This window comes from Ovis aries, chromosome 3 (genome assembly GCF_016772045.2).
Source record: "Ovis aries strain OAR_USU_Benz2616 breed Rambouillet chromosome 3, ARS-UI_Ramb_v3.0, whole genome shotgun sequence".
NCBI lineage: Eukaryota > Metazoa > Chordata > Mammalia > Artiodactyla > Bovidae > Ovis > Ovis aries.
Window position 1 is genome coordinate 76,398,368 of NC_056056.1, and position 27,407 is coordinate 76,425,774.

General features: G+C 39.8%; 1 protein-coding gene across 1 annotated transcript; it reads left to right on the forward strand.

The window, feature by feature from the left end:
- Positions 1-2,868: 2,868 nt before the first annotated feature.
- On the forward strand, positions 2,869-10,236 carry LOC121818952 (SRA stem-loop-interacting RNA-binding protein, mitochondrial-like). Its single transcript, XM_042245256.2, has one exon. The coding sequence runs from the start codon at positions 2,869-2,871 to the stop codon at positions 3,286-3,288; it is 420 nt and encodes a 139-aa protein (XP_042101190.1). The 3' UTR covers positions 3,289-10,236.
- Positions 10,237-27,407: the final 17,171 nt, after the last annotated feature.

Genomic DNA, 27,407 nt, shown 5'->3' on the forward strand with positions numbered 1-27,407 from the left:
GGAATACCAGACCACTTGACCTGTCTCCTGAGAAACTTGTATGCAGGTCAAGAAGCAATGGTTAGAACCAGACTTTGAACAACAGACCATTTCCAAATTAAGAAAGGAGTACATCAAGGCTGTATATTGTCACCCTGCTTATTTAACTTCTATGCAGAGTACATCATGCGAAATGCTGGACTGGATGAAGCACAATCTGGAATCAAGATTGCTGGGAGAAATATCAGTAACCTCAGATATGCAGATGACACCACCTTTATGGCAGAAAGTGAAGAACTAAAGAGCCTCTTGATGAAAGTGAAAGAGGAGATTGAAAAAGGTGGCTTAAAACTCAACTTTCAAAAAACTAAGATCATGTCATCTGGTCTTATCACTTTATGGCAAATAGGTGGGGAAACAATGGAAACAGTGACAGACTATTTTCTTGGGCTCCAAAATCACTGCAGATGGTGACTGCAGCCATGAAATTAAAAGACACTGGCTCCTTGGAAGAAAAGCTATGACCAATCTAGACAGCATATTATAAAGCAGAGACATTACTTTGTCGACAAAGGTCCATCTGGTCAAAGCTATGGTTTTTCCAGTAGCCATGTATGGATGTGAGAGTTGGACTATAGAGAAAGCTGAGTGCTGAAGAATTGAGGCTTTTGAACTGTGGTACTGGAGAAGACTCTTGAGAGTCCCTTGGACTGCAAGGAGATCCAACCAGTCCATCCTAAAGGAAATCAGTCCTGAATATTCATGGGAAGAACTGATGCTGAAGCTGAATCTCCACTACTTTGGCCACCTGATGTGAAGAACTAACTCATTGGAAAAGACCCTGATGCTGTGAAAGATTGAAGATGGGAGGAGAAGGGGACAACAGAGGATGAGATGGTTGGATGGCATCACTGACTTGATGGACATGAGTTTGAGCAAGCTCTGGGAGTTGGTGATGGACAGGGAGGCCTGGCGTGGTGCAGTCCATAACGTTGCAAAGAGTGGGACACAACTGAGTGACTGAACTGAACTGAACCAAATATAATTCTAAGCCCTTTTGTCTTCTTCCTAGACCTAAACATTTTAGACTGAAAAGGAACTATTTCACTCTTGTTCTCTAGTTTTCCTGCACAACTTTCCAGAATATAATTCCTACCTCCCGAATAGGGGGAAAGCCATAGAATAAATAAGAATTATGAGAGAATACATATCAATTAATGGCAAAATATTATTTCACTACAACTAAACACATTTTCCTGACTTAAAAATATCTGTGTCCTTTCTTTTAAAATCATAGTCTTTTATTTTCTTTCACATCTACCCAAAGCAGAAAACTCACTGTCCGAGTTAAGTGTCCTTAGAGTGAAAAAAAAGGAGACAAAGTCCCTTTCTTTAACAGTGGTTGTTATGGGTTGAATTGTTGTTGTTGTTGTTGTTGTTGTTGTTATTCAGTCACCCATTCATGTCTGACTCTTTGTGACCCCAGGGAAGGCAGCACGCCAGGCTTCCTTGTCCCTCACCATCTCATCCTATGATGCCCTCTTCTCCTTCTGCCCTCCATCTTTCCCAGCATCAGGGACTTTTCCAGGGAGCTGGCTGTTCGCATCAGGTGACCAAAATACTAGAGCTTCAGCTTCAGCATCAGTCCTTCCAATGAGTATTCAGGGTTGATTTTCTTAAAGGGTTGAATTGCGCCCCCCTACCCGCCACTGCCCTGCAAATATATGTTGAAGTCCAGACTCCCAGCCCTTCAGAATGATGATTTTATTTGGAAATAGACTGTTGGCAATGCAGTTAGTTAAGAATAGGACATACTGATCTTCTTATAAGAAGAGAAAAGATACAAAGATTGGGACAAACAGAAGATGGTCAAGTTATGACAAAGGCAGATTGGAGTGGTACAACAGCAAGCCAAGGAACACGCAGGATTGCCAGCAAACACCAGAAGTTAAAAGAGGCAAAGAAGGATTCTTCTCTACAGATTTCACGAGAAAACATGGCCTTATATTTGAGGATGTCTCATAGTTGGTTCTCTAAATGTAGACATGCCAGTCCCTGAAGAGTCTTCCCTCATTTGATGAAACATGGAGCATAGCCCTGTCAGCACCTTGATTTTGAATTTGGCCTCCAAAATTATGGGAAAATAAATGTCCATTGTTAAACCACCCAGTTTGTCATACTTTGTAACAGCAGCACTGGGAGATGAACGCAGTAGCCAATTAAAGATTCAGAAACCAAGATATCACAAAGAGGTTAAGAATAATGCAGTGTTAAACTGTGTGGCACTGAGGAGAACTGCGAAAGGAGTCCTCAGGGGCCACTGTGTTACTTCATTAACAACACTAACACCGAGAGGTTTACCTCTCCTTGGCCTTCTGGGTCCCATGCTTCAAGATCCTATAAAAGAAAGCCTCCAGCTAAAGGTCAGTCTTCACAGAGGAAGAGATGCTTCTTCGGAACACAAATGTCATAGACTCCAAAGATCAATAAGACAAGTCCTCACATCTAGGAAAGTTATGCTTGCTGTGACTGCCATGTGCCTCTGAGCTTCCGCCAACCAGAGCCTCAACCAACAGGAGAATTCTGTCTTAGGAGACCTGTTTTGACTCTTCATTTCTTTGCCTGAAATCTTAAGGTTTGGATAATAGCAGTGGTTCCTACACAACCTGCCTGATTTTGTTCTGCCAAGTTCTCCTCTACTTGCAGGACCTCTTCCATATGGCCCACTAAATAAGTTGTCTCTACTGGGGCTTCCGTGGCCATCAGGGGTATAAGAAATTCTCTTTTCCATAGCCACAGGATTGACTGTTACAATTTTCTGTTTTCAGGGAAGGGAGTAAGAAGTGTGGAAAGAGATTGGTTCTTAAAGGACAAAGTGGTAAGGGCAAAATGAGAACCCAAATTATGGATTTAGAAAAGGACCAAGGGCTCGATCTAAACATGGCAGCTTTGGCAGCGAGGGACACTATGGCACTGCGGGTGAGTAATGGTCTGCTGGTCATGTTTGTCAGAAAAATTCCCTGGACTGTGGCCTTGAGTGAGCTGAGAGAACACTTTGCACAATTGGGCCATGTACAAAAGTGCACTGTTCCTTTTGACAAACAGACTGGCTTTCACAGAGGTAGGGGCTGGATTCAGTTTTCTTCAAAAGAACTTCACAATGCACTACAACAGGAAATTCATATTACTGATGGAGTAAAGCTCCTTGTTCAAGCTCAAAAACCCAAAGCTTTGCAAGGACATCAAACATCTGATGAAGAGAAAGATTTTTGTTTACTATTAAACAAAGTAAACAAAACTGGGGGGTAGGGAGAAAAGGACCAAAGGATAACTGAAGCATCCCAATACAAGGGGTATATTTTTTAAAAATGGGCGTTTGGTATGCTATAAAGAATAATAAACTGAATATTGACTGTATGAAAAATATACTATGATTTGTTTCAGAGAACTATTTCTTCAGTTTCCTTAATTACTTAAATATCTACAAATGTTTCTGGAGATGTGAGATTAATTAGATATCTACAGACTAAAATATAAACATGCTGCTTGAAACTAAAGAAGAAAAAAATTTAGAAAGAAAGAAAAGGTCAAAGGAAATGAAAACTGGCTGGGCTTGCAAGTCAGGAGTCACCCTTGTTTCTTCACTTTCTCTTGTCTCCCACATCCAAGTAATCAGCAGATTTTATCCATTCTATGTCCAAAATATATCTCAGATCCGTTCTTTCAAATTTCAACAACCACAAGTTATTTACACCAGAAAAACATCATCTGTGTCCTAGACAACTGCTAAACCTCTTAACTGATCTCTTTTTTTCCAATCCTATTCTCATAATACAAAGCAGCCATAATAATCTTAAATCATTAATAAAACCATGTCTTCTGGTTAAAATCCTTCAGCTTTCACTTTCAGCCAAGATGAAATAAGAGATTACATCTATCCTCTTTCCCTAAGCAATTAGAAAAATGGACTATTTTCATACAAGTAAGAACAGGGAGAGTCTGTGGCTTTCTTCCTTAGGTCCATTGCCATCTTACTGCCTCCAGGTTAGTTACTGAGAATGGTAGTTTTTAAAAGGCAAAGTGAAAGTGAAAATGTTAGTTGCTCAGCTCAGTTTAGTTCAGTCACTCAGTCATGTCCGACTCTTTGCGACCCCATGAATCACAGCACGCCAGGCCTCCCTGTCCATCACCAACTCCCGGAGTTCACTCAGACTCACGTCCATCGAGTCAGTGATGCCATCCAGCCATCTCATCCTCTGTTGTCCCCTTCTCCTCCTGCCACCAATCCCTCCCAACTCTTCTCATGAGGTGGCCAAAGTAGTGGAGTTTCAGCTTTGGCATCATTCCTCCCAAAGAAATCCCAGGGCTGATCTCCTTCAGAATGGACTGGTCGGATCTCCTTGCAGTTCAAGGGACTCTCAAGAGTCTTCTCTAACACCACAGTTCAAAAGCATCAATTCTTTGGCGCTCAGCCTTCTTCACAGTCCAACTCTCACATCCGTACATGACCACTGGAAAAACCGTAGCCTTGACTAGACGGACCTTAGTCGGCAAAGTAATGTCTCTGCTTTTGAATATGCTATCTAGGTTGGTCATAACTTTCCTTCCAAGGAGTAAGTGTCTTTTAATTTCATGGCTGCAATCACCATCTGCCGTGATTTTGGAGCCCCCCAAAATTAGTTGCTCAGTCATGTCCAGTTGTTTGCGACAATATGGATTGTAGCCTCCTATAGAATTCTGCCCACAGAATTTTCCAGGCAAAAATACTGGAGTGGGTAGCCATTCCCTTCTTCAGGCAATCTTCCTGACCCAGGGATCAAACCCTGGTCTCCTGCATTGTGGGCAGATTCTTTATCAACTGAATCACTACTGAAGCCCCTTTAAAAGGTAAGGCTAGTTGTAAAAACCAGCAGCTTTGCTACTTATATGAACTTACTGTCTAGAGGTAGTTTTTAGTCCACATCACTGGGAAGTGTTAACCAAACAGATCCCATGAGTTGCAGAGAAAGATCTAGCTAGAGCAGGTTAGAAAGTGAAAGTGAAAGTTGCTCAGTCTTGTCCAACTCTTTGCGACCACATGGACTAATCAGTCCAAGGAATTAATCAGGCCAGAATACTGGAATGGGTAGCCTTTCCCTTCTCCAGAGGATCTTTTAACACTGGGATCAAACCCAGGTCTCCTGCATTGCAGGTGGATTCTTTACCAGCTGAGCCACCAGGGAAGCCCAAGAATACCGGAGTGGGTAGCCTATCCCTTCTCCAGTGAATCTTCCTGACTCAGGAATCGAACCAGGGTCCCCTGCATTGCAGGTGGATTCTTTACCAACTGAGCTATCAGGGAAGCCCAGGGTGGTTAGGGTGGCTAGAATTTCTGGAGTAGAGTACTAGAAAACAGTGAAAATCACAGAGATAGAGATGGAGATGGGAGGAGGGGTGGATATTCAGAAGACTAGAGGGATTCCATGAAGTCTCTGGCTGAGTACTAATCTGTGCATGCATGAGAGGAGTCTACCACAGGCCTGGGAAGGAAACACCTGAATGGAGTAGGCAGAACAGTTCACAGATCTGGAGATAGATTGTATTCCTACCAGCCAGAGTAGAAAGCCCTCATATCATAACATACTGGGGCACTGGGTGGATTTCTTTTTTTTAAGTCTTAATAATAGCCCTGAATTAGCTCTAGGTTGAAGGCTACTCTGGACCCACTCTGATAAAGCTTAAAAACAAGCCCCCAAATGAGCCAAATGACCTCAGGTCACTTAACTGGACATCAGAACAAAATCCAACATTAGTTAAGGAAATAGAAGAAAATCCAGCAAAACAATATAAAATTCACAATGTATGGCATCCAATAAAAAATTAATAAGTGTACAGATAGGACTTAGGGTTATGACAGGGTGGAGAGGTATGTGAATCCTCTCTTCAAAAAACAAGTATAAACTGGATAAAATTGTCAAATATAACCATTTCAGGCCCCAGGAAAAATTACCAAAAGCACACACCACACTGAGAAGCAATTATTAATTTTTAAAAAATTGAATCTTCAGGCAAGATCAGCAGGAGTTTGGGGCCTTCTTGCCTGGATCCATTCCCCTCATCTTCCCCAAGGTTAGTTACTGAGATCAGCAGTTTTTAAAAGGTGAAGCTAATTGTAAAAACCAGCAGTTTGCTGCCAAGGAGAAGACTAAACCTGGGACACGAATCAAAAAACCATGACAATCTTGTCAGTTAAAAAAAGTAAAAATGGTGGAAAATAAAACTCACAACTTTGCTTTACTGAGTTTGTGATCACAGCTGAGACAAACAGCCAGCCCAGGCAGAAATTTAACAAGGGGGTCTTGAAAATAACAGAGCCACAGATGAGCCAGGTTAGCTCTTCATCTATCCCCAGCTGACTGGCGAACGACGCACATTCACAGGAGAATCCAAAGAGCTCACTGTCAGGTAAAATTCTCGGGGACTTCCCTGGTGGCTCCGTGGTCAAGAATCTGCCTGCCAGTGCAGGAGACACGGGTTCAGTCCCCGATCTGGGAAGATCCCGCATGCCGGGAAGCAATTATGCCCTTGCACCACAGTTACTGAGCCTGTGCTCTAGAGCTTACGAACTGCAGCTGCTGAAGCCTGGGTGTCCTGGAGCCTGTGGTCCACAGGAGACACCACTGCACTGAGAAGCCTGCACACCACAGCTGGAGAGTAACCTCCCTTCTCCACAACCAGAGGCGAGCCTGGGGAGCAACAAAGACCCAGCACAGCCAAAAATAAGTAAATAAAAAATAATACGTGCCAACTTAAGAAAAAAGTAAAATCCTAGGCATACTTGAGAATCAGCTAAACTTTGAATGAACTCACTCCTCAGTCTACACTTGGATAGGCCAACAGAGGGATGGGTCAAAGCCCAAGGTGTTTGAGCAAAATCTCTCCCCAAATTATTGACTGATGACTAGGCTATGCTGATATAGAGACTGACCTCTAGTAAGCTAGGATGAAAAATAAAAACAAGAATAAGAATCTGGCAGAGACTTTAGCAGTGGCCTGCAACCCTTGGGGGAGAAAGATTCCACCATTTAAGTCCAGACAAAGTTTTTTAAAAATCAGACTACAGACTTGCTAACATATTACTGAAAATGCCTGACTGTCAACCAAATATTATGAAAAATACAAAGAAACAGTAAAATATGATTCACATTCAGGAAAAAATCAGTAATAGAACCTAACAATGAGCAGACAAGACTTCAAAGGAGCTATTATAAATATATTTAAATAACTAAAGAAACTATGGTCAAAATTAAAAGACAATATGAACATAGCTAATAAATAAGAAATTTCAGCAAAGAAGCAGAAAGTATTTTTAAAAGACCCATATGGAAATTCTAGAGTTTTAAAGTACAATAATAAAACAAAATATTCCCTTAATGGGCTCAGCATCAGATTTGAGTTGGCAAAAGACCAAATTAGTGAACTAGATAATAGATTATTAGAAAATTTCCAATCTTAATAATAGGAAAAAATGAAGAAAAATAAAAATAATCAGAGCTTCAAAGACCTGTGGGACAGCATCAAGTATACCCACATACCCATAATAGGAGCTCCCAAAGGTTAGAGGAGAAAGAGGAAAAACACTTGAAGAAATAATAGCTAAAAATTTTCCAAATTTGATGACAAATACTAATCTTCAAATCCAAGAAATTCAACAAACCCCAAGAGTGATAAACTTAAGGAAATCTATTCCTAGACACATCATAGTCGAAAGCCAAAGAAAAAAAGAAATTTTTGAAATTGGTAAGAGAAAAATGATTCATACAAAGGAACAAACATGTGAAAAATAGCTGATTTTGTATCAGAAATAATAGAGGCCAGAAAGCAGTAGAGTGATATATTCAAAATGCTGCAAGAAAAGCTTTCTAATTAAGAATTCTATATCAGCCAAAAGTAAAAGTAAGGACATTTCCAATGATCAACAATTCAGAGAATGTGTTACTAGTCAACCTGTCATTTAAGAAATACTAAAGGAAATCCTCTGTGTCTCAGTTTGCTTTTCTGTAAAATGGGAATAATAATAGTATCTATTTATAAACTTATGACAAAAATAAACAAGATTATATGTAAAAATTCCTAGAGCACATCTTGGCATATGGTAAGTGCCCAGTAAATACAAACTAATTGCAAGTATAAGAGCTATGTGCATACACTCAGTAAACCAAATGGCCCTCTGTGCATGCACCCCTCAGCACTTTGCAATTTACCATTTGCAATGAAGCGATAGGTCTAGATGATCTCTGAATTTCTTGTATCTCAAAAAACTCTAAGGCTTTGATTTTACCTTAGTTCTCTTCTTTTACATCTCAATCACCTCCCTTGACTCACCTCAGAGCTGTTCCATGATCCATTTTCCACTCTGTACCTTTTCCACAGAGGACAGTTGTTTTAAATATGCTCTGTTTACCTAAGAAAGAAGGGGAAAAAATTAAAAAAATAAGAAGAAGAGTGGAAAATATAAAAACACATGCAGGAAAAGTCTAGAGGTGAAAAGCAAAATGCACTGGAAAATACTACACCTTGTAGTTTTTTCATCATCCAGTTGGCAAACCCTTTCCCATATTGTAAAGCAACTCCTGAAACATCATTTCCTTTAGGCAGACTTCCCAGATTGATTCCCAGAAAGAGTTCCACTTATGACACTCCTACAGCTACTTCCTCCAGTGCATGTTTAACTTGGTTCAACCTGTCCTAAAAGGCAATCATCCTCAATCTGTATTAACAAGCATGTTTTCCTGTTTAGTGACTTGACTTAATAGGCTAAATTGTTCTTTGAAGCTTCTATATGTGTATCAATGTCAGCGAATCTGTCTTTGAACTTAAAGGGACTGTAGTCTCATAGTTAGAAAGGACTAGACTTACTATCAAAAAGATAAATCTAAATAAAAGCCTGATGCCCTGAATTACTTTTTCAGACTTTATGCCTGCCACTGCTGCTAAGTCGCTTCAGTCATGTCCAACTCTGTGCGACCCCAGAGACAGCCGCCCACGAGGCTCCCCCATCCCTGGGATTCTCCAGGCAAGAACACTGGAGTGGGTTGCCATCGCCTTCTCCAATGCATGAGAGTGAAAAGTGAAAGTGAAGTCACTCAGTCATGTCCGACTCTTAGCGACCCCATGGACTGCAGCCCACCAGGCTCCTCTGTCCATGGGATTTTCCAGGCAAGAGTACTGGAGTGGGGTGCCATTGCCTTCTCCAGACTTTATGCCTAAATCCCTTAAAAAAGTAAATCTAGTACTCCTGTTTTGAGGAAGATAGAATATATATACTTCTCTCTATTCTTCCTACTAAGTGCAACTAAAAACTTTGAACACTATATATAAAATAAATACATATAAATCATATATTAAAATATATAACATGTAATATACATAAAATAAATAGATATAAATAAAATAAAAACATAAGAAATCTGAATAGTAGGAATAAGAAAGAAGACTGGTTAGGGACTCCAGGGCTCAAGGAATGACAAGGTGGTGAGTTCTCTGACTTTTTCTTTGTGCCTCATATACTCCAGACTGGGAGCTAAAGAAGAAGGCAACATGGAAGTGCCATTAAGTATGGACATAAAAAAATAAAAATCCAACAAAATCTTGCTCTCTCCAAAGACCAAGGAAATAAAGAACTTCTAGACAATGTTGCTCTACTCTAGCCAAACACAATAGGAAAAAAAAAAAAAAAAAAGCCCTATCCTAGGACCCTCAAAAGTACAATCCATAAAAAAAAAGTTGGTAAGTAGGACTTCACAAAAATGTGTAACTTTTTCAAAGACCCTGTTAAGAGGATAAAAAGACAAACTATAGTGTGGGAGAAATTATTTGCAAAACACATATCCAAAAAGGACTAGTATCTAAAATATACAAAGAACATTTTTTTCGTGTTTATAAATATGTATAGAATTCTCAAAATGCAATGGTAAAAAACAAACATCCAGTTAGAAAATAAGCAAAAGACATAAACAGACATTTTACTGAAAAGAATATACAGATAGCATATAAAACACGAAAAAATATGTTCTACTTCATTAGCCATTGGAAGTGAAAGTGAAGTCACTCAGTCATGTCCAACTCTTTGTGATCCCTTGGACTGTAGCCTACCATGCTCCTCCATCCGTGGGATTTTCCAGGCAAGAGTACTGGAGTGGGTTGCCATTTCATTAGCCATTAGGGAGATACAAATTAAAACCACGGGGGGTTTCATTACACACCTATCAGAATGGCTAAAACAGAAAATAATGACACCACCAAATGTTGGTGAGGATATGGAGAAATTGGATTCATCACACATTGCTGGAAAGAATGTAAAATGATTTTGCACTCGAAAATAATTTTGCAATTTCTTAAAAAAAAAAAAACAAAACTATGCAACTACCATACCACCAAGCAGTTGAACTCTTGGGCATTTATCTCAAAATATGAAAACTTATATTCACACAAAAACTTGCACGTGAATGTTTATATTAATGACAGCCAAAAACTGGGAGAACAAACGTCCTTCAATGTTTAAATGGCTAAGCAAACTGGTACGTTCATCCCATGGAATATTATTCAGCAGTAAAAAGCAATGAACTATTGATATACGAAACAACTTGGATAAATCCCCACAGAAGCACGCTGAATGAAAGAAAGCCAGTCCCTAAAGGTTACATACTGTATGACTTTCTTTATATAACGTTCCTGAAATGACGCAAAGTTTAGAAATGGAGAATAGATTTGTAGTTTCCAGGAGTTAAGGAAGTGGTGGGAGTGGGAGAAAAGTAGATAGGACTATCATGAGGCAACGTAGGGAATATCTGTGGTGACGGAAGTCTTCTGTATCTTGAATATCACTTTCAATGACCTTGTTTTGCTCTTGTACTCTAATTTTGCACTATGTTGTCATTAGGAGAAACTAGGTAAATGATGCATGGGATTTCTGTTTTGTTTCTTACAACTGTAAAGGAATCCACAATCACCTCAACTATCCTGGGAGAAACCACATTTGGCTGTCTTTCAGATGTTAGTGTGAAAAAACATTTTATTTAGAGGATCCTTCAGGGAGAACAGGATGACCCTGGGTGCCTGTGAAAAGAAGGTGGACATGCACTCGAGGTTTAAAGGACAAGAAGGAAGCCAGATACAGAAATTGAACTTTATCAACTTCTTAATTTAGACCAGGGCTGGTAGTAGCATGTTTCTCTTTTTTTAAGTTATACACACACACTGATAAACACAATATAACATTCATGCTACTGTTATTTAAAATATTAAGTATTAAAGTATATCACTGGACTTCACTCAGGGAGGACTATTTTCAAGCCTAGGCAAGCTATGTCTACTGAAACCATGTCAGTTTAGTGGCAATTAAAGGCTTAAGTGACAAGTGAAATAATTGGATTTTGATTCCCCTCCATGCTTCCATGTCTCCTCCCTTCCAGAAATCATAGGTGACTTTCTGTTATTCCACACCATGTCTAGATTTAGATTTGTTTTTGTTTATTGTATTAAGTGCATTCCTACAATTTCTACCTGAGGACTCAGGTCTTTCTTCAATTCTGGAAATTTTTCAACCATTATCTCTTCATATATTTGATCCCCCTTCTTTTTCTATTTTCTTTCTCTGCAATCCCTAATAGATGTTTGATTCAAACTCTTATTTCAGTATCCATGTCTCATAATTTCTCTTTCTATTTTTCTCTCTGTCCTGTGCATTCTGTATGACTTCTTCATACAAACGTTCTAATTCTGTAATTTTCTCTTCAGCTAATCTATTTAATCCAGTTTTCTTGTTACTTTTAGAATTTCTGTTATGTTCCAATTATATATTGCTACATAAATTATCTCTAAACATAGCATCATAAACCAATCATTTATTTTGCTCATGATTTTGTAGGTTAGGAATTCAGATAGAGCTCAGTCAGAGGTTTTGGCTTAGGGTCTCTTATGCAATTGAATTCAGTCAGTGGTTAAAAAGCTTGAAGAGCAGAGGACTAGAGAAGTGATGGATAGCCAGATAGCTCTCCTTATTTATGTAGCCTCAGAACCTCTGCATATAGGCATTTTGCATGGGCTGACAACTCCTGGACAGTTGAACTCCTTGCATGGCAGCTCAAGACTTGAGCACAAGTGATCCAGTCAACAAAACAAAAACTGCCTCACATTTCTGACGTAGTCTCAAGAAGTCACACAGCACTACTTATACCAGATTCTATTAATTACAAATGAATCACAACCATACCGCTCAAGGAAAGAGGCACAGACCCCACCTCTCCATGGAAGGACTATAAAAGACATGTTGTAAGAGAACAGCACATGGGATGGAAAATATTGTTGATGCCATCTATAAGCAATGATTTTGAAAGATACAATCTACTGTACTGCATGGCTTTTTTTCAAATCCTTTCTTTTTAAAAAATGATATCCTGTTCCTACCTACAAGTTTCGTCCTTCCTCTCTTTTTTTAAACATCTGAAAGAATATTAAAGTCTCTTTTGCATTGTGTCCTGGATTGTGGTTAAGACTCCATCAAGCTTTTCCATGGCTAGTTTGCTAGGGTGTCAATGGGATTCACTGATTCCACATACATATTTAGTTTAAATTCTTGGCACAGGGCTTCTACACAATGAAGTTATTGTGAGAATTTGTGCCTGCATATGTAGCACAGAATAAGGATCTTTATTTCCCTTAGCTGACTCCTGATATTCGTGGCCAAGATGGGAACCTGGTCCATGCTCTTTAAGGAGCCCAGCTATAGCTTACGCTATGTGCAGACTTAAACAGTTGACTGCCACCCTTTCCAACTGTTAAAATCCATACTCTAAGGTGCTGGGATTGCTCATAAGACATAAGTAGCACTCACCTCTGTGAATTCGTTCTTAATTTCTGACACCTGGAAATTTCTATTTCTTACAAGGTCAGCTATGGACTAAGAAAAATATTTTTCATACCTAGAGATTTTATGTTAGGAGTGGAAAGGGGATTTCCTGTGTTTCCTTGGTCCTCTTTTTGATCACAAGTCAACTGTGTTTCTAAATATAGAGCTTTAGATTGCTAAACGCTTCCATTCAACGAACAAATAAGCTCATCTTTATGGATCTTCTAGCTTCATTATAGAAGAAAATAAGACACTGAGGTTTTTGTGCAAAGGAATAAAGACAGTGTGAGTGTGTATTTGCAAACCTGTAAGGGAATGGACAAGCTCAGAACTTGCTAGGTTCAGGTAACAGATGCCAAGGACTCATTTTATTTAAAAAATTTATTGAAGTATAGTTGATTTACAATAGTGTATCAGTTTCAGGTGTATAACAAAGTGATTCAGAGATAGATGTTTTTCATGTTCTTTTCCATTATTGGTTCAGTTAGTTCAGTCACTCAGTCATGTCTGATTCTTCGTGACCTCATGAACTGCACCACGCCAGGCTTCCCTGTCCATCACCAACTCCCAGAGCTTGCTCAAACTCATGTCCATCCAGTCGGTGATGCCATCCAACCATCTCATCTTCTGTCATCCCCTTCTCCTCTTGCCTTCAATCTTTCCCAGCATCGGGGTCTTTTCCAATGAGTCAGTTCTTCACATCATTATAGGTCACTACATGGTATTGAATATAGTTCCTTATGCCATAAGGACCCATTCTTAAAGAATTGTTCCAATGTGAGTCTGCTCCCTGGAAGGTACCTGTAAGAGTTCAGAGGACTCTAGTGGTGGCCACTATTCAGTGACATTTCTATCTCTATCAATTGACCAGCCAGTCTTCAGATGAGTGGGAACTCAACTGTATTCTCAGAATACTTGACCAGCAGCCTTCTGACTGAGAGGTGAAGAGTAGTAGCACCTTGCCCTGCTGTGATTCTATCCAGGGCCACAGTGTTTTGCCAAACCAAGGAAGAGTTCTCTTACTTTTTCTTCATGAAGGAACAAAGCATAATAGAACATCCAAAACTAAGGTGCTTGCAGAGTTCACCCATGTATGTCACAGGTGCAGAGATTTCAGGCACAGGTCAGATATGAGGTAGTAAGAATCCTAAGGGAACTCAAACTAACCTAGCAGGACAGGCGAGGGAAATGAGATTTTAATAAAATTAGTCTTCAGTGCCTTTTCTCCCATTGTCTCCTCCTCTTGCCACTTACTCAAAAGGGACTCTTTTCAGACTTCTGTCTGAAAGTGTCCTTTCAAGAGGAGACTTGTGATGGTTCATATTTATACAACTGCTTTTTTGTAAGCAAGGTGATAATGACGACTCTAAAGGTCCAATTAAATTCCCACCCCTACCCCAAGTATTCTCTGCCAACTCTAGCTCATTCTGACCTCTCCTTTTCCCTTCCCTTCGATTTATTGTCTATCTCACTCACTGGTCGCCTCACACGTGCCTCGGGACTTTTCCTGTCATTGTCTCAAATTGTTATTTACTGCAATATTCTTTGAAAACTTTTAGTATGTTGAGTTTCAGTCTCTCTAACCAGATTATAGGAGTTTTAAGTCCAGGAATGTACATCACACATCTTCATTTCAATAATTTATAGCACTCACCATAGGCTATAGCATGACACAGGGGTTCCATAAATATTAATAAACAATTGCTTATTTATTCACTGCTCTTGTTTGTAAGTTTATATGATATACCACATATTCAGAAACTGGCATGCTCTGGAATACAAAGGACCCTTGAAGAAATGGTGCAGTCTTAATCTGCTTCAGTTTCCCACCGGCAATATGGAGATGACAATGCTTGCTGATCTCCACTTCACTGGTAGACGAAAGTGAAAGTGAAAGTCACTCAGTTGTGTTCGACTCTTTGCAACCCCGTGGACTATACAGTCCATGGAATTCTCCAGGCCAGAATAATAGAGTGGGTAGCTTTTCCCTTCTCCGGGGAATCTTCCCAGCCCAGGGATTGAAACCAGGTCTCCTGCATTGCAGGCAGACTCTTTACCAGCTGAGCCACAAGGAGGTTGCTATTGCCTTTTTTTTTGTTTTGTTTTTTAATTTGGTGACACGTCTTTATCAGCTTTCTGTGAAGTCTGGGCACATGTGTCCCTCACTTTGCACAAATCACATAGCTATGAAAGATTAGATGAAAATGAGATTTTACTGACTTATGGTTTGAATTCATTATTTAAAGTTTGATATGAGTTTGTCAGTTGTGAAATTAAATATGTAGTAGAGACTTAAAAGGGATTCCCTGGTGGCTCAGACAGTTTAGAATCCTCCTGTAGTGCAGGAGACCTGGGTTTGATCCCTGGGTTGGGAAGATCCCCTGGAGAAGGGAAAGGCTACCCACTCTAGTTTTCTTGCCTGGAGAATCCCATGGACAGAGGAGCCTGGGGGGCTACAATCCTTGGGGTTGAAAAGAGTCAGATATGACTGAGCAACTAAACATACACACAAACACACACACACACGGACTTAAAACACACTTAGTCAGATAAACTTGACTTGAAATAAGGACCCTACCCTAATTTATATATTTATAAATCCAGATTTTCCCCTGCGCAATCCCCCAACAATATGGAAAATGTCCATCAGTGATCCATAAATTAAATCCTTCTTTTACTGATTTGCACCATCCCCATTCTTGCTTGAAAAAGGCAATGGCAACCCACTCCAGTACTCTTGCCTGGAAAATCCCATGGACAGAGGAGCCTGGTAGGCTGCAGTCCATGGGGTCGCTAAGAGTCGGACACAACTGAGCGACTTCACTTTCACTTTTCAGTTTCATGCATTGGAGAAGGAAATGGCAACCCACTCCAGTGTTCTTGCCTGGAGAATCCCAGGGGCAGGGGAGCCTCATGGGCTGCCGTCTATGGGGTTGCACAGAGTCGGACACGACTGAAGTGACTTAGCAGTAGCAACATTCTTGCTTATTCTCTGCTAAACTCACCTGGTGAAACTCCAAATGGAGTAAGCCTAGTCTCGGCCTCCAAGGCCCCTGCACCTTAAATATGGAGCTTCTCTGAAGATGATCAATCGCACAGCCCCATGGATCTCACCATCACTGGTCTCCTCAAACCCTCAGTGCTTCCACCACCACCCCCAAACTCATAGTGAATGACTTTGCATCCTACTTGGCTGGGAATATATATATACATACATACATGTGCACATGCTCGGTCACTAACTCATGTCTGACTCTTTGTGACCCCATGGACTGTAGCCTGCCATGCTCCTCTGAGCATGGGAGTTCCCAGGAGTGGGTCTCCATTTCCTTCTCCAGGGGATCTTCTCAGATCAGGAATCGAACCTGCATCTTCTGCATTGGCAGAAGATACTTTACTGCTGAGCCACCAGGGAGCTCCACACACATACACAAATATATAAATATGTGTGTGTGAGTGATTGTGTCATAAGATGGAAACAACCTCAACAAAATCACTGCTCTGTTCAACCTCACCCAAATGCCACCCCCAACAGACTTACATAATTGAGCTGTAACTCTGGGTGTCCCTCTGACCATCAGAGACTTAAGTAACTCGACCTAAACCCTCAATTTCTCTACCTAATGAGCCTAGAGACCATCCTTAAGGATCATGCAAATGCAACATTTAACTGCCTTGGCCTTATCTTGTCCTTCACCATCTCCTGGAGCTTGCTCAAACTCATGTCTATCGGATTAGGGGGCAGTGTTCATTTTCATTAATTGAAGGCTTCTTCCATCACCCATTCTTGGAGTTCTGTTTGTATCTTCTTGGACATGATTTGGACACACAAATTCAATGTATTTTAAATGAACCTACATGTCTGCCTCTGCTGCTATCTCATCCTGAAAAGATGTTTTTTCTTCTGAATGAAAGATAGTTTCATCTATCCCCATTGACGAAGCAAATTATCCTTAACTTTCCTCTCCTCTAATTCTCATGTTCAAACAATCACCAGAACCAATCAATTCCACCAATTAAGTCACCCTCTCTCCTTTACCGTTACTTCCCAAGTTCAAGTCTACATGAGTGCAACAATCTTCTTGTTGATTTCTCTGAGTCTAGTCTTGCTACCTTTAATCCATTCTTTAGGCTTCAAGCTATAGCTGGTTCAGATATACTCTACTTGGCTCTCCTTATCTTTAGGCCAGTAGCTACTTAAGGCTTGGTTACTGCTCAGAATGCCTCATTCTGCTGCCAAAGCTGAAGGAGAAATGGCCACCTTTGAATCTATTGTAGCCAGAGAGATCATTCTAATATCCAAAGGTTACCAATCTCTCCCTTAATTAAAATTCTTCAGTGGCTCCCTAATGTTCTTAAAAGACAACCCAAACGTATCACATTAGTTAGCTATTGTCACAATGATACCATGTAACAAACTATCCCCCAAATCAGAGGCTTACAATAACACTCCCTATTATACTCACAAGTCTACAGGTTGGCTACAGCAAAACTTAGCTAGGCTAGAATTCAGGTTTCTGAGCTCCAGGATCTAAGCTATAGGAGGTATATTGGGCTCAGAACTCTACACAATATAAAGGATCTTCCAATGAAGGCCCCGCCTTGTAATCCAAATTCCCAGTACACAACCTACTTTACAGTAAATGCTCGCTAAATATTTGTTGAAAGACTGAATGAATCCAGATAAGGTTCACTTTGGGAAAACCAAGAAGTTAATTTCTGGGTCTGCAGCCTCCCCGTTATACATGTCATTTTCTCCTCTATAACTTGTCTTGTTTAGGAATCTGGTTCCCTTGTGATCACCTCCTTCTGATCACTGCTAGACCTCACTCATGCACTCAGCAATTTACACATTTATAGAAATATCAGTCTGTTAATGTTTCCAGATTTATTTGGCATCTGAGCTCTAACTAAGGAATCTGTACTAGGACTTTGACCTCTGCTAAAGGAATTTAAATCATGTAGCTAAAGAAAAAATTAACACTAAATAAATGATGAGTTATATTCTCCTCCAAGTAAGGGTCACATAAAAACCAGATTCACCTCACATTAGTTTATTATACAGATATCGGCTCAGCCCTTCACAAACATGTCACAAAATGTTTCACTCAGTTAGGTGCTTTATTTTAAGCCCTCCAGGATGGAAGCTTTCTTTGAATGCACTAAGGATAAAGACAGCTGCCACAGACAACAATCTTCCCATAACACACCAACACTCGTGCCAGCTTCCCCCATGATTAATTCTTCAGCCAGTGGTACACACATGGCTTCTTCCAGTGAGATCCGAGAATGCACCTAGAAATAGGTCATCTGAAATAAACATCAGCTTTGCTTCAAAAAGATTCTATGCCTATGTGGTCATAACCCAGGAAAAAAAAAGTCCTTTGGGGAAACAGGACATGTAAACAGCAGAGCCCAGGCATCCTTGCATCCTGTTCCTGCCTTCTCAGTGGCAGCTTCATAACTGACCTCTCTAAAATCAACAGCTCTTATTCTCAAAATGGAGTATGGGCGACATCATCCCCTCCTTTCCTGATTTTCACTGTCTTAGCCCTGCAACACAATACTCATTTGCAAGAACATGAATTAATCCGGGTAAGCAGCAGGCTTGCTCTATCTTCCTGGTACATTTATAAAACAGCAAACATAACTAGGAGGCATCTCGAAGCCAGATTACTGGGGGGAGGAATCTGGAAGGTAATGTGCGGGTACAGAGGAAACTAATATTTATTGAACAATTTCCATGCACCACTGTCCTATTGTTTTGTAAACAGGATGTAGTTTAACCTTCATAACATATCTGAGATATCTGTTATCATCTCTCTTTGTAAATAGAAAAGTCAAAGCTCAGAGAGGTTAACTAACTCACCCATGGGTCCCAGAGCTAATACTCAGCAAAGATAGAATTAGAACCCAAGCCTGATCAATCTCCAAAATCCATGTCCCCAGCACCTGCTACACACCTCCTTGACTGAGTCTCCTTAATGAAAGCATGAAAGACACATTTCCAGAACTGTATAGCAAACAGGGAATTTTTTTTTGAAGGATAATTGCTTTACAGAATTTTGCTCTTTTCTGTCAAACCTCAACATGAATCAGCCATAAGCATACATATATACCTTCCCTTTTGAATCTCCCTCCCCATCCCATCTCTCTAGGTTGATACAGTGCCCCTGTTTGAGTTTCCTGAGCCATACAGCAAATTCCTGTTGGCTATCTATTTTACACACAGTAATGTAAGTTTCCATGTTACCCTTTCCATACATCTCACCCTCTCCTCCCCTCTCCCCATGTCCATAAGTCTATTCTCCATGTCCGTTTCTCCACTGCTGCCCTGTAAGTAAATTCTTCAGAACCATTTTTCTAGATTTCGTATATATGTGTTAGAATACAACATTTATCTTTCTCTTTCTGACTTACTTTACTCTGTATAATAGGTTCTAGGTTCATCCACCTCACTAGAACCGATTCAAAGACACTCCTTTTTATGACTGAGTAATATTCCATTGTGTATGTGCACCACAACTTCTTTATCCATTCATCTGTCAGTGGACATCTAGGCGGCTTCCGTGTTCTAGCTGCTGTAAATAGTGCTGCAATGAACAATGGGATGCATGTGTCTTTTTCAACCCTGGTTTCCTCAGGGTATATGCCTAGGAGTGGGATTGCTGGGTCATATGGTGACCTTTTAACTCTAGTTTTTAAAGGAAGCTTCATACGGTCTTCTATAGTGGCTGTATCAGTTTACATTCTCACCAACAGTACAAAAGCGTTCCCTTTTCTCCACACCTTCTCCAGCATTTATTGTTTGTTGACTTTTTGATGATGGCCATTCTGACAGGTCTGAGGTGATATCTCATTGTACTTTTGATTTGAATCAATAATGAGTGATGTTGAGGATATAATGCTCAACTCTAATAATGAGTGATGTTGAGCATCTTTTCCTGTTTGTTAGCCATTGGTACGTCTTCTTTGGAGAAATGTCTGCTTAGGTCTTTTCCCCACTTTTCAATTGGGTTGTTTGTTTTTCTGGTATTCAGTTGTATGAGCTGCTTGTATATTTTGGAAATTAATCCTTTGTCAGTTGTTTCATTTGCTATTATTTTCTCCCACTCTGAGGGAATGTCTTTTCACCTTGCTTATAGTTTCCTTTGCTGTGCAAACACTTTTAAGTTTAATCAGGTCCCACTTGTTTACTCTGTTTTTATTTCCATTACTGTAGGAGGTGTGTCATAGAGGATCTTGCTTTGATCTTTGTCATCGAGTGATCTGCCTATGTTTTCCTCTAAGAGTTTTATAGTTTCTGGTCTTAAATTTAGGTCTTTAATCCATTTTGAGTTTATTTTCCTGTATGGTGTTAGGAAGTGTTCTAATTTCATTCTTTTACATATAGCTGTCCAGTTTTCCCAGTACCATGTATTGAAGAGGCTGTGTTTGCTCCATTGTATACTCTTGCCTGGAGAAGGCAATGGCACCCCACTCCAGTACTCTTGCCTGGAAAATCCCATGAACAGAGGAGCCTGGTAGGCTGCAGTCCATGGGGTCGCAAAGAGTCGGACATGACTGAGTGACTTCACTTTGACTTTTCACTTTCCTGCATTAGAGAAGGAAATGGCAACACTCCAGTGTTCTTGCCTGGAGAAACCCCTGGGATGGAGGAGCCTGGTGGGCTGCTGTCTCTGGGGTCGCACAGAGTTGGACACGACTGAAGTGACTTACCAGCAGCAGCAGCATACTCTTGCCTCCTTTGTCAAATATAAGGTGTCCATACGTACATGGGTTTATTTCTGAGCTTTCTGTCTTGTTCCATTGGTCTATATTTCTGTTTTTGTGCCAATACCATACTGCCTCGATGACTGTAGCTTTGTAGTATGATCTGAAGACAGGAAGGTTGATTCCTCCAGCTCCATTCTTCTTTCTTTGGACTGCTTTGGCTATTTGGGGTCTTTCGTGTTTCCATATGAATTCTGAAGTTTTTTGTTCTAGTTCTGTGAAAAATGTCATTGGTAATTTGATAGGGATCGCATTGAATCTGTAATTGCCTTTGGTAGTATAGTCAGTTTTACAATATTCTTCCTACCCAGGAACTTGGAATATCTCTCCATCTTTATGTCATCTTTGATTTCTTTCATTAGTGTCTTATAATTTTCTGTGTACAGTTCTTTTGTCTCCTTAGGTAGGTTTATTCCTGGATATTTAAATCTTTTTGTTGCAGTGGTGAATGGGATTGATTCCTTAATTTCTCTTTCTGATTTTTCATTGTTAGTATATAGAAATGCAAGTGATTTCTGTGTATTGATTTTGTATCCAGAAACTTTGTTAAATTCACTGATTAGCTCTAGTAATTTTCTGATACTATCTTTAGGGTTTTCTATGTATAGTATCATGTCATCTGCAAACAGTGAGAGCTTTACTTCTTTTCTGATCTGGATTCCTTTTATTTCTTTTCCTTCTCTGATTGCTATAGCTAGGACTTCCAGAACTATGCTGAATAATAGTGGCAAAAGAGGAACCCTTGTCTTGTTTCTGATCTTAGGGGGAATGCTTTCAGGTTTCCACCATTGAGAATAATGTTTGCTGTAGGCTTATCATATATGGCCTTTACCATGTTGAGGTAGGTTCCTTCTATGCCCATTTTTTGAAGAGTTTTAATCATAAATGGGTGCTGAATTTTGTCAAAGGCTTTTTCTGCATCTATTGACATTATCATATGGTTTTTTATCTTTCAGTTTGTTAATATGGTATATCACCTTGATTGATTTGCATATATTGAAGAATCCTTGCATTCCTGGAATAAACCCAACTTGATCATGGTGTATGAGCTTTTTGATCTGTTGATGAATTTTGTTTACTAAAATTTTGTTGAGGATTTTTGAATCTATGTTCATCAGTGATATTGGCCTATAGTTTTCTTTTTTGTGTTGTCTTTGTCTGGTTTTGGTATCAGGTTGATGGTGGCCTTGTAGAATGAGTTCCTTCTTCTGAAACTTTTTGGAAGCATCTTAGAAGGATAGGCATTAGCTCTTCTTTAAATGTTTGATAGAATTCTCCTGTGAAGCCATCTGGTCCTGGGCTTTTGTGTTTTGGGAGATTTTTGATCACAGCTTCAATTTCAGTGGTTGTAGTTGGGTTGTTCGTAATTTCTGTTTCTTTCTGGTTCAGTCGTAGAAGATTGAACTATTCTCAGGATCTGTCCATTTCTTCCAGGTTATCTATTTTATTGCCATAGAGTTGTTCATAATAGAGTCTTATAATCTTTTGTATTTCTGCACTGTCTGTTGTAACTGCTCCTGTTTCATTCCTAATTTTGTTGAGTTGATTCTTCTCTCTCTTTTTCTTGATAAGTTTGGCCAAAGGTTGTCAATTTTGTTTATCTTGTCAAAGAACAAGCTTTGAGTTTTGTTAATCTTTACTGTTGTTTCTTTCATTTCTTTTCATTTATTTCTGCTCGGATCTTTATGATTTCTTTCCTTCTATTAATTTTGGTGGGTTTTCCCTTCTTTTCCCAGTTGTTTTAGGTGTACAGTTAGGTTGTCTATTTGATGTTTTTCTTGTTTTCTAAGGTAGGATTGTCTTGCTATAAACTTCCTTCTTAGAACCGCTTTTGCTGAATCCTATAAGTTTTGAGTTGTCATGTTTCATTGTCATTTGTTTCTAGAAATTTTTTGATTTCCCTTTTGATTTCTTCAGTAACCTGTTGGTTATTTAGAAACGTGTTGCTTAATCTCCATATGTTTGTGTTTCTTACAGTTTTTTCTTATAATTGATATTTAGTCTCATAGCATTGTGGTTGAAGAAGATGCTTGATATGATTTCAATTTTCTTAAATTTACTGAGGTTTGATTTGTGACCCAAGATGTGGTCTACCCTAGAGAATGTTCCATGTGCACTAAAGAAGAAGATGTATTCTTCTGCATTTGGAATCTCCTGAAGATATCAATGAGATCCATCTCATCTAATGTATCATTTAAGATGTGTTTCCTTGTAAGCTTTCTGTTTTGATGATCTCTGCATTGGTGTGAGGAGAAGGAAATGGCAACCCCCTCCAGTATTCTTGCCTAGAGAATCCCATGGACAGAGGAGCTTGGTGGGCTGCTGTCCACATGGTCTCACAGAGTCGGACACGACTGCAGTGACTTAGCAGCAGCAGCAGCCATTGGTGTGAGTGAGGTGTTAAAGTTTCCTACTATTATTGTGTTACTGTCAATTTCTCCTTTTATTGAGGTGCTCCTATGTTGGGTGCATAGATATTTATAATTGTTATGTCTTCCTCTGGGATTGATCCCTTGATCATTATGTAGTGTCCTTCTTCTCCCTTGTAATCTTCTTTATTTTAAGGTCTATCTTGTCTGATATGAGGGTTGCTACTCCAGCTTTCTTTTGCTTCCCATCTGCATGGAATATATTTTTCTATCCTCTCACTTTCAGTCCATATGTGTCTTTAGGTCTGAAGTGGGTTTCTCATAGACAGCACATATATGGGTCTTACTTTTGTATCCATTCAGCCAGTCTGTGTCTTTTGGTTGGAGCATTTAATCCATTTACATTTAAAGTAATTATTGATATGTATGTTCTTATTGCCATTTTCTTAATTGTTTGGTGTTGATTCTGTAGATCTTTTTCCTTCTTTTGTATTTCTTGACCATTTAAGTCCCTTTAACATTTGGTGTAAAGCTGGTATGGTGGTGCTGAATTCTCTTCACTTTTGCTTGTCTGAAAAGCTTTTTATTTCTGCATCAAATTTTGAATGAGATCCTTGCTGGGTACAGTAATCTTGGTTGTAGATTTTCCCCTTTCAGTACTTTAAATATATCCTGCCATTCCTTTCTGGCCTTCAGAATTTCTGCTAAAAGATCAGCTGTTAAGCCTATGGGGTTTCCCTTGTATGTTACTTGTTGCTTCTCCCTTGCTGCTTTTAATATTGTTTCTTTGCGTTTAGTCTTTGTTAGTTTGATTGGTATGTATGTTGGCGTGTTTCTCCTTGGGTTTATCCTTTATGGGACTCTTTATGCCTCTTCAATCTGATTGACTATTTCCTTTTCCATGTTGGGTAAATTTTCAACTATAATCTTTTCAAAATTTTTCTCACACCCTTTTTCCCCCTCTTCTTCTGGGATCCCTATAATTCGAATGTTGGTGCATTTGATATTGTCCCAGAGGTCTCTGAGACTGTCCTCAGTTATTTTCATTCTTTTTACTTTATTCTGCTCTTCAGAAGTTATTTCCACCATTTTGTCTTCCAGCTCACTGATTCGTTCTTCTGCTTCAGATATTCTGCTATTGATTCCTTCTAGAGTACTTTTAATTTCAGTGATTGTGTTGTTAGTCTCTGTATGTTTATTCTTTAATTCTTCTAAGTCTTTGTTAATTGATTCTTGCATTTTCTCCATTTTGTTTTTAAGGTTTTTGATCATCTTTCCTATCATTATTCTGAATTCTTTTTCAGGTAGTTTGCCTATTTCCTCTTCATTTATTTGGACTTCTGTGTTTCTAGTTTGTTCCTTCATTTGTGTAGTATTTCTATGCCTTTTTATTATTTTTTTAACTTATTGTTTTGAGGTCTCCTTTTCTCAGGCTTCAAGGAAAGTTGAATTCTTTCCTTGAAGGAGGTTGAATTCTTTCTTCTTTTTGGTTTCTGCCCTCCTAAGGTTGGTCCAGTGGATTATGTGAGCTTTGTATAGGGTGAGATTTGTGCTGAGTTTTTGTTTGTTTGTTTTCCCTCTGATGGGCAAGGCTGAGTGAGGTGGTAATCCTTTCTGATGATAACTGGGTTTATAGTTCTGTTTTGTTTGTTGTTTAGATGAGGTGTCCTGCACAGGGTGCTACTGGTGGTTCAGTGATGGTGGGTCTTGTATTCAAGTGGTTTCATTTGTGTGGGTTCTCACTATTTGATACTCCCTAGGGTTGAAAAGACCCTGATGCTTGGAAAGATTGAGGGCAGGAGGAGAAGGGGATGACAGAGGACGAGATGGTTGGATGGCATCGTTGACTCAGTGGACATGAATTTGGGTAGACTCCAAGAGTTGGTGATGGACAGGGAGGCCTGGCGTGCTGCAGTCCATGGGGTCCCAAGGAGTAGGACACGACTGAGTGACTGAACTGAACTGAACTGAGGGTTAGTTCTCTGGTAGTCTAGGGTCTTAGAGTCAGTGCTCCCACTCCAAAGCTCAGGGCTTGATCTCTGGTCAGGAACAGAGACTCCACAAGAGGTTTGTTATGGCATTAAGTGAGATTAAAACAAATATCCAAAAATGAGAAACCAAAGATGAACCCCAGACAAATGGCAGTTACAAAATCAGACAAATGATAATTAAAATAATGGACTACACCCATAAGCAAAATCAAAACAGTCCAACAAAAATACAGTAGACTGACTTGGTGAACAAAGGAAATCAAAAATTATATTTACCAGTTAAGAACAAAGCTAACTAAAGCACAAACTGGAAAACAAAATGAAAGCAAGGTGCCAAGTGCAGAATAGAACAATGAAAATAAACCTAACAAATATGTTGAGAGGAAAGAAAAGAAAGAAAGAATAGATTTGCAAAGTTAAATAGAGATAGATGAAAAAGATTTATATACATTAAAGATTAACTGCAAGGGAAAAATAACAGTAGGAAAGGCAAACAAAGGAATAAATGTAGAAAAAATATAATAGGTTTAAAAAATTAAAATTATAAAAAAGAAAAGAAAAAAAATGGAAGAAGAAAAAGAAAGGAAAACCCCACAGGACTGTAAACACCCAACGTAGAGGCAGAGGTTTATAACAACAATAAAAAATGTGACTGAATGTACACATATACATATACACCCAGAAGGAACATCAAAACAGTCCAACAAAAATAAAGTTCAATAGAGTGACCTGGTGAACAAAGGAAACCAAAAATTATATATACCAGAACAAACCGAAGTAAAGCAAAAACTGGAAAATAAAACTAAAGCAAGGTGCCAGTTGGGGAATAAAGCAATGAAAATAAGACTAACAAATATGTTGAGAGGAAAGGAGAAAAAGAAAAGAAAGAAAGAATAGATATGCAAAGTTAAACAGAGGCAGATAAAGAAGATTTATATACATTAAAGATTAACTGCAAGGGGAAAAAAACAGCAAGAAAAGCAAACAAAGTAATAAATGTAGAAAAAATAATAGGTTTTAAAATTAAAATTAAAAAAAGAGCATAGGAAAAAAGATAGAAAACTCCACAGACTTGCAAAACCCCAATGTAGAGGCAGAGGTTTATAACAACAATAAAAAATGTGACTGAGGGGAAAAAAAAAGGTCAAAAGCTTAATTGGATTTCATAGTGCCAGTAAAATGAACAACTACAACAGAGCGGGGGAAAAACGTGGGGCGGTGGGGGGGAACATTCAAAAGATTCTACGGAACAAATTAAAAAATAAGAATAATAAATGTTTTTCTTGAGTTACTGCTGTCATAGTCCTTTCCATCACTGGGAGTCACAGTCCACCTTACCTCCGTAGGATGCCCTCCAACACTGTGCTGATCTCTGGACCTGCTGTGGGGGCAGCTCAGATTCTAACCTGGCCCTACACCTGTGTGTTCTTGCCTCCAATGTCCACAGCTATCACAACTAGTGCGTTTTCTTTTGTGGGAGCTCTCATGACCTTGTATATATTTCATAGACAGAGTCTCCTAGTTGATCATGTGGATTTAATCTGCAGTTTGTACAGCTGGTGAGAAGGTTTGGGGTCTTCTTCCTTAGCCACACTGACCCTGGGTTTCAATTATGGTTTTATTACCACCTCTGCATGTGGGTTGTCTACTGGGGTCTGTCCCTGAAGCTGCCCTGGAGGACTTGGGTGTGCCCTTGTGAGGGCCAGGTCTTGAGGTGCTGCAGGTGCTTGGGTCACAGGGGTTCTGGCAGCACCAGGTACTCAGGGGAGTTGGCGGCTAGGAAAGCAAGAAATATAGAGCTCTAGAAGGGTATGGCAACTAGTATTAGCCAATACACTCCAGTATTCTTGTCTGGAGAACCCCCCTTCCTGACAGAGAAGTCTGGCAGGCCACAGTCTACAGGGTCACAATGAGATGGACACGACCGAAGCAACCCCCTACACATAGATGCAAGACTTTTTTTTGCCTGTAGCAGCTCTGCTCCAGTGAGACTTGAATATGAAGGTTGCAAAGCTGCTTGGCTTACTGGGACCCTGGCAGTGCCAAGTGCAGGGACATCCTCCACCAGGAGGTATGGCCCTATCAGAGTCTTTTTTCAAGCCTCTTGTAGCTGGCGATCAGAAGGCCTCTTTGGCCAGTCTTTCTCAGGAGCTCTGCCCATTCAGGCACTTAGAAGGTTTCCTTGCCTGGGGTCTTTCTCTGTTGTTCAGTGTGCCAGGCACTTGAAGGAGCACCCTGGGTGGGGCCCTACTCTGTAATTCAGTGTGTCAGGCATTTGATGGGCCAGCCTCTCTATTTTCAGCTGCCAATGCTGGCATGTGGGGAGAGGCAGGCTATGGTGATGGCTCCACCCGCTACGCGTGACTCAGCAGTATATCGCCTTGCTTCCGTGGCTGCCCAGCTTTC

Bases quoted from the DNA above. Each gene is read 5' to 3' on its own strand.
- LOC121818952 (XM_042245256.2), top strand. From the start codon at position 2,869: ATGAGAACCCAAATTATGGATTTAGAAAAGGACCAAGGGCTCGATCTA.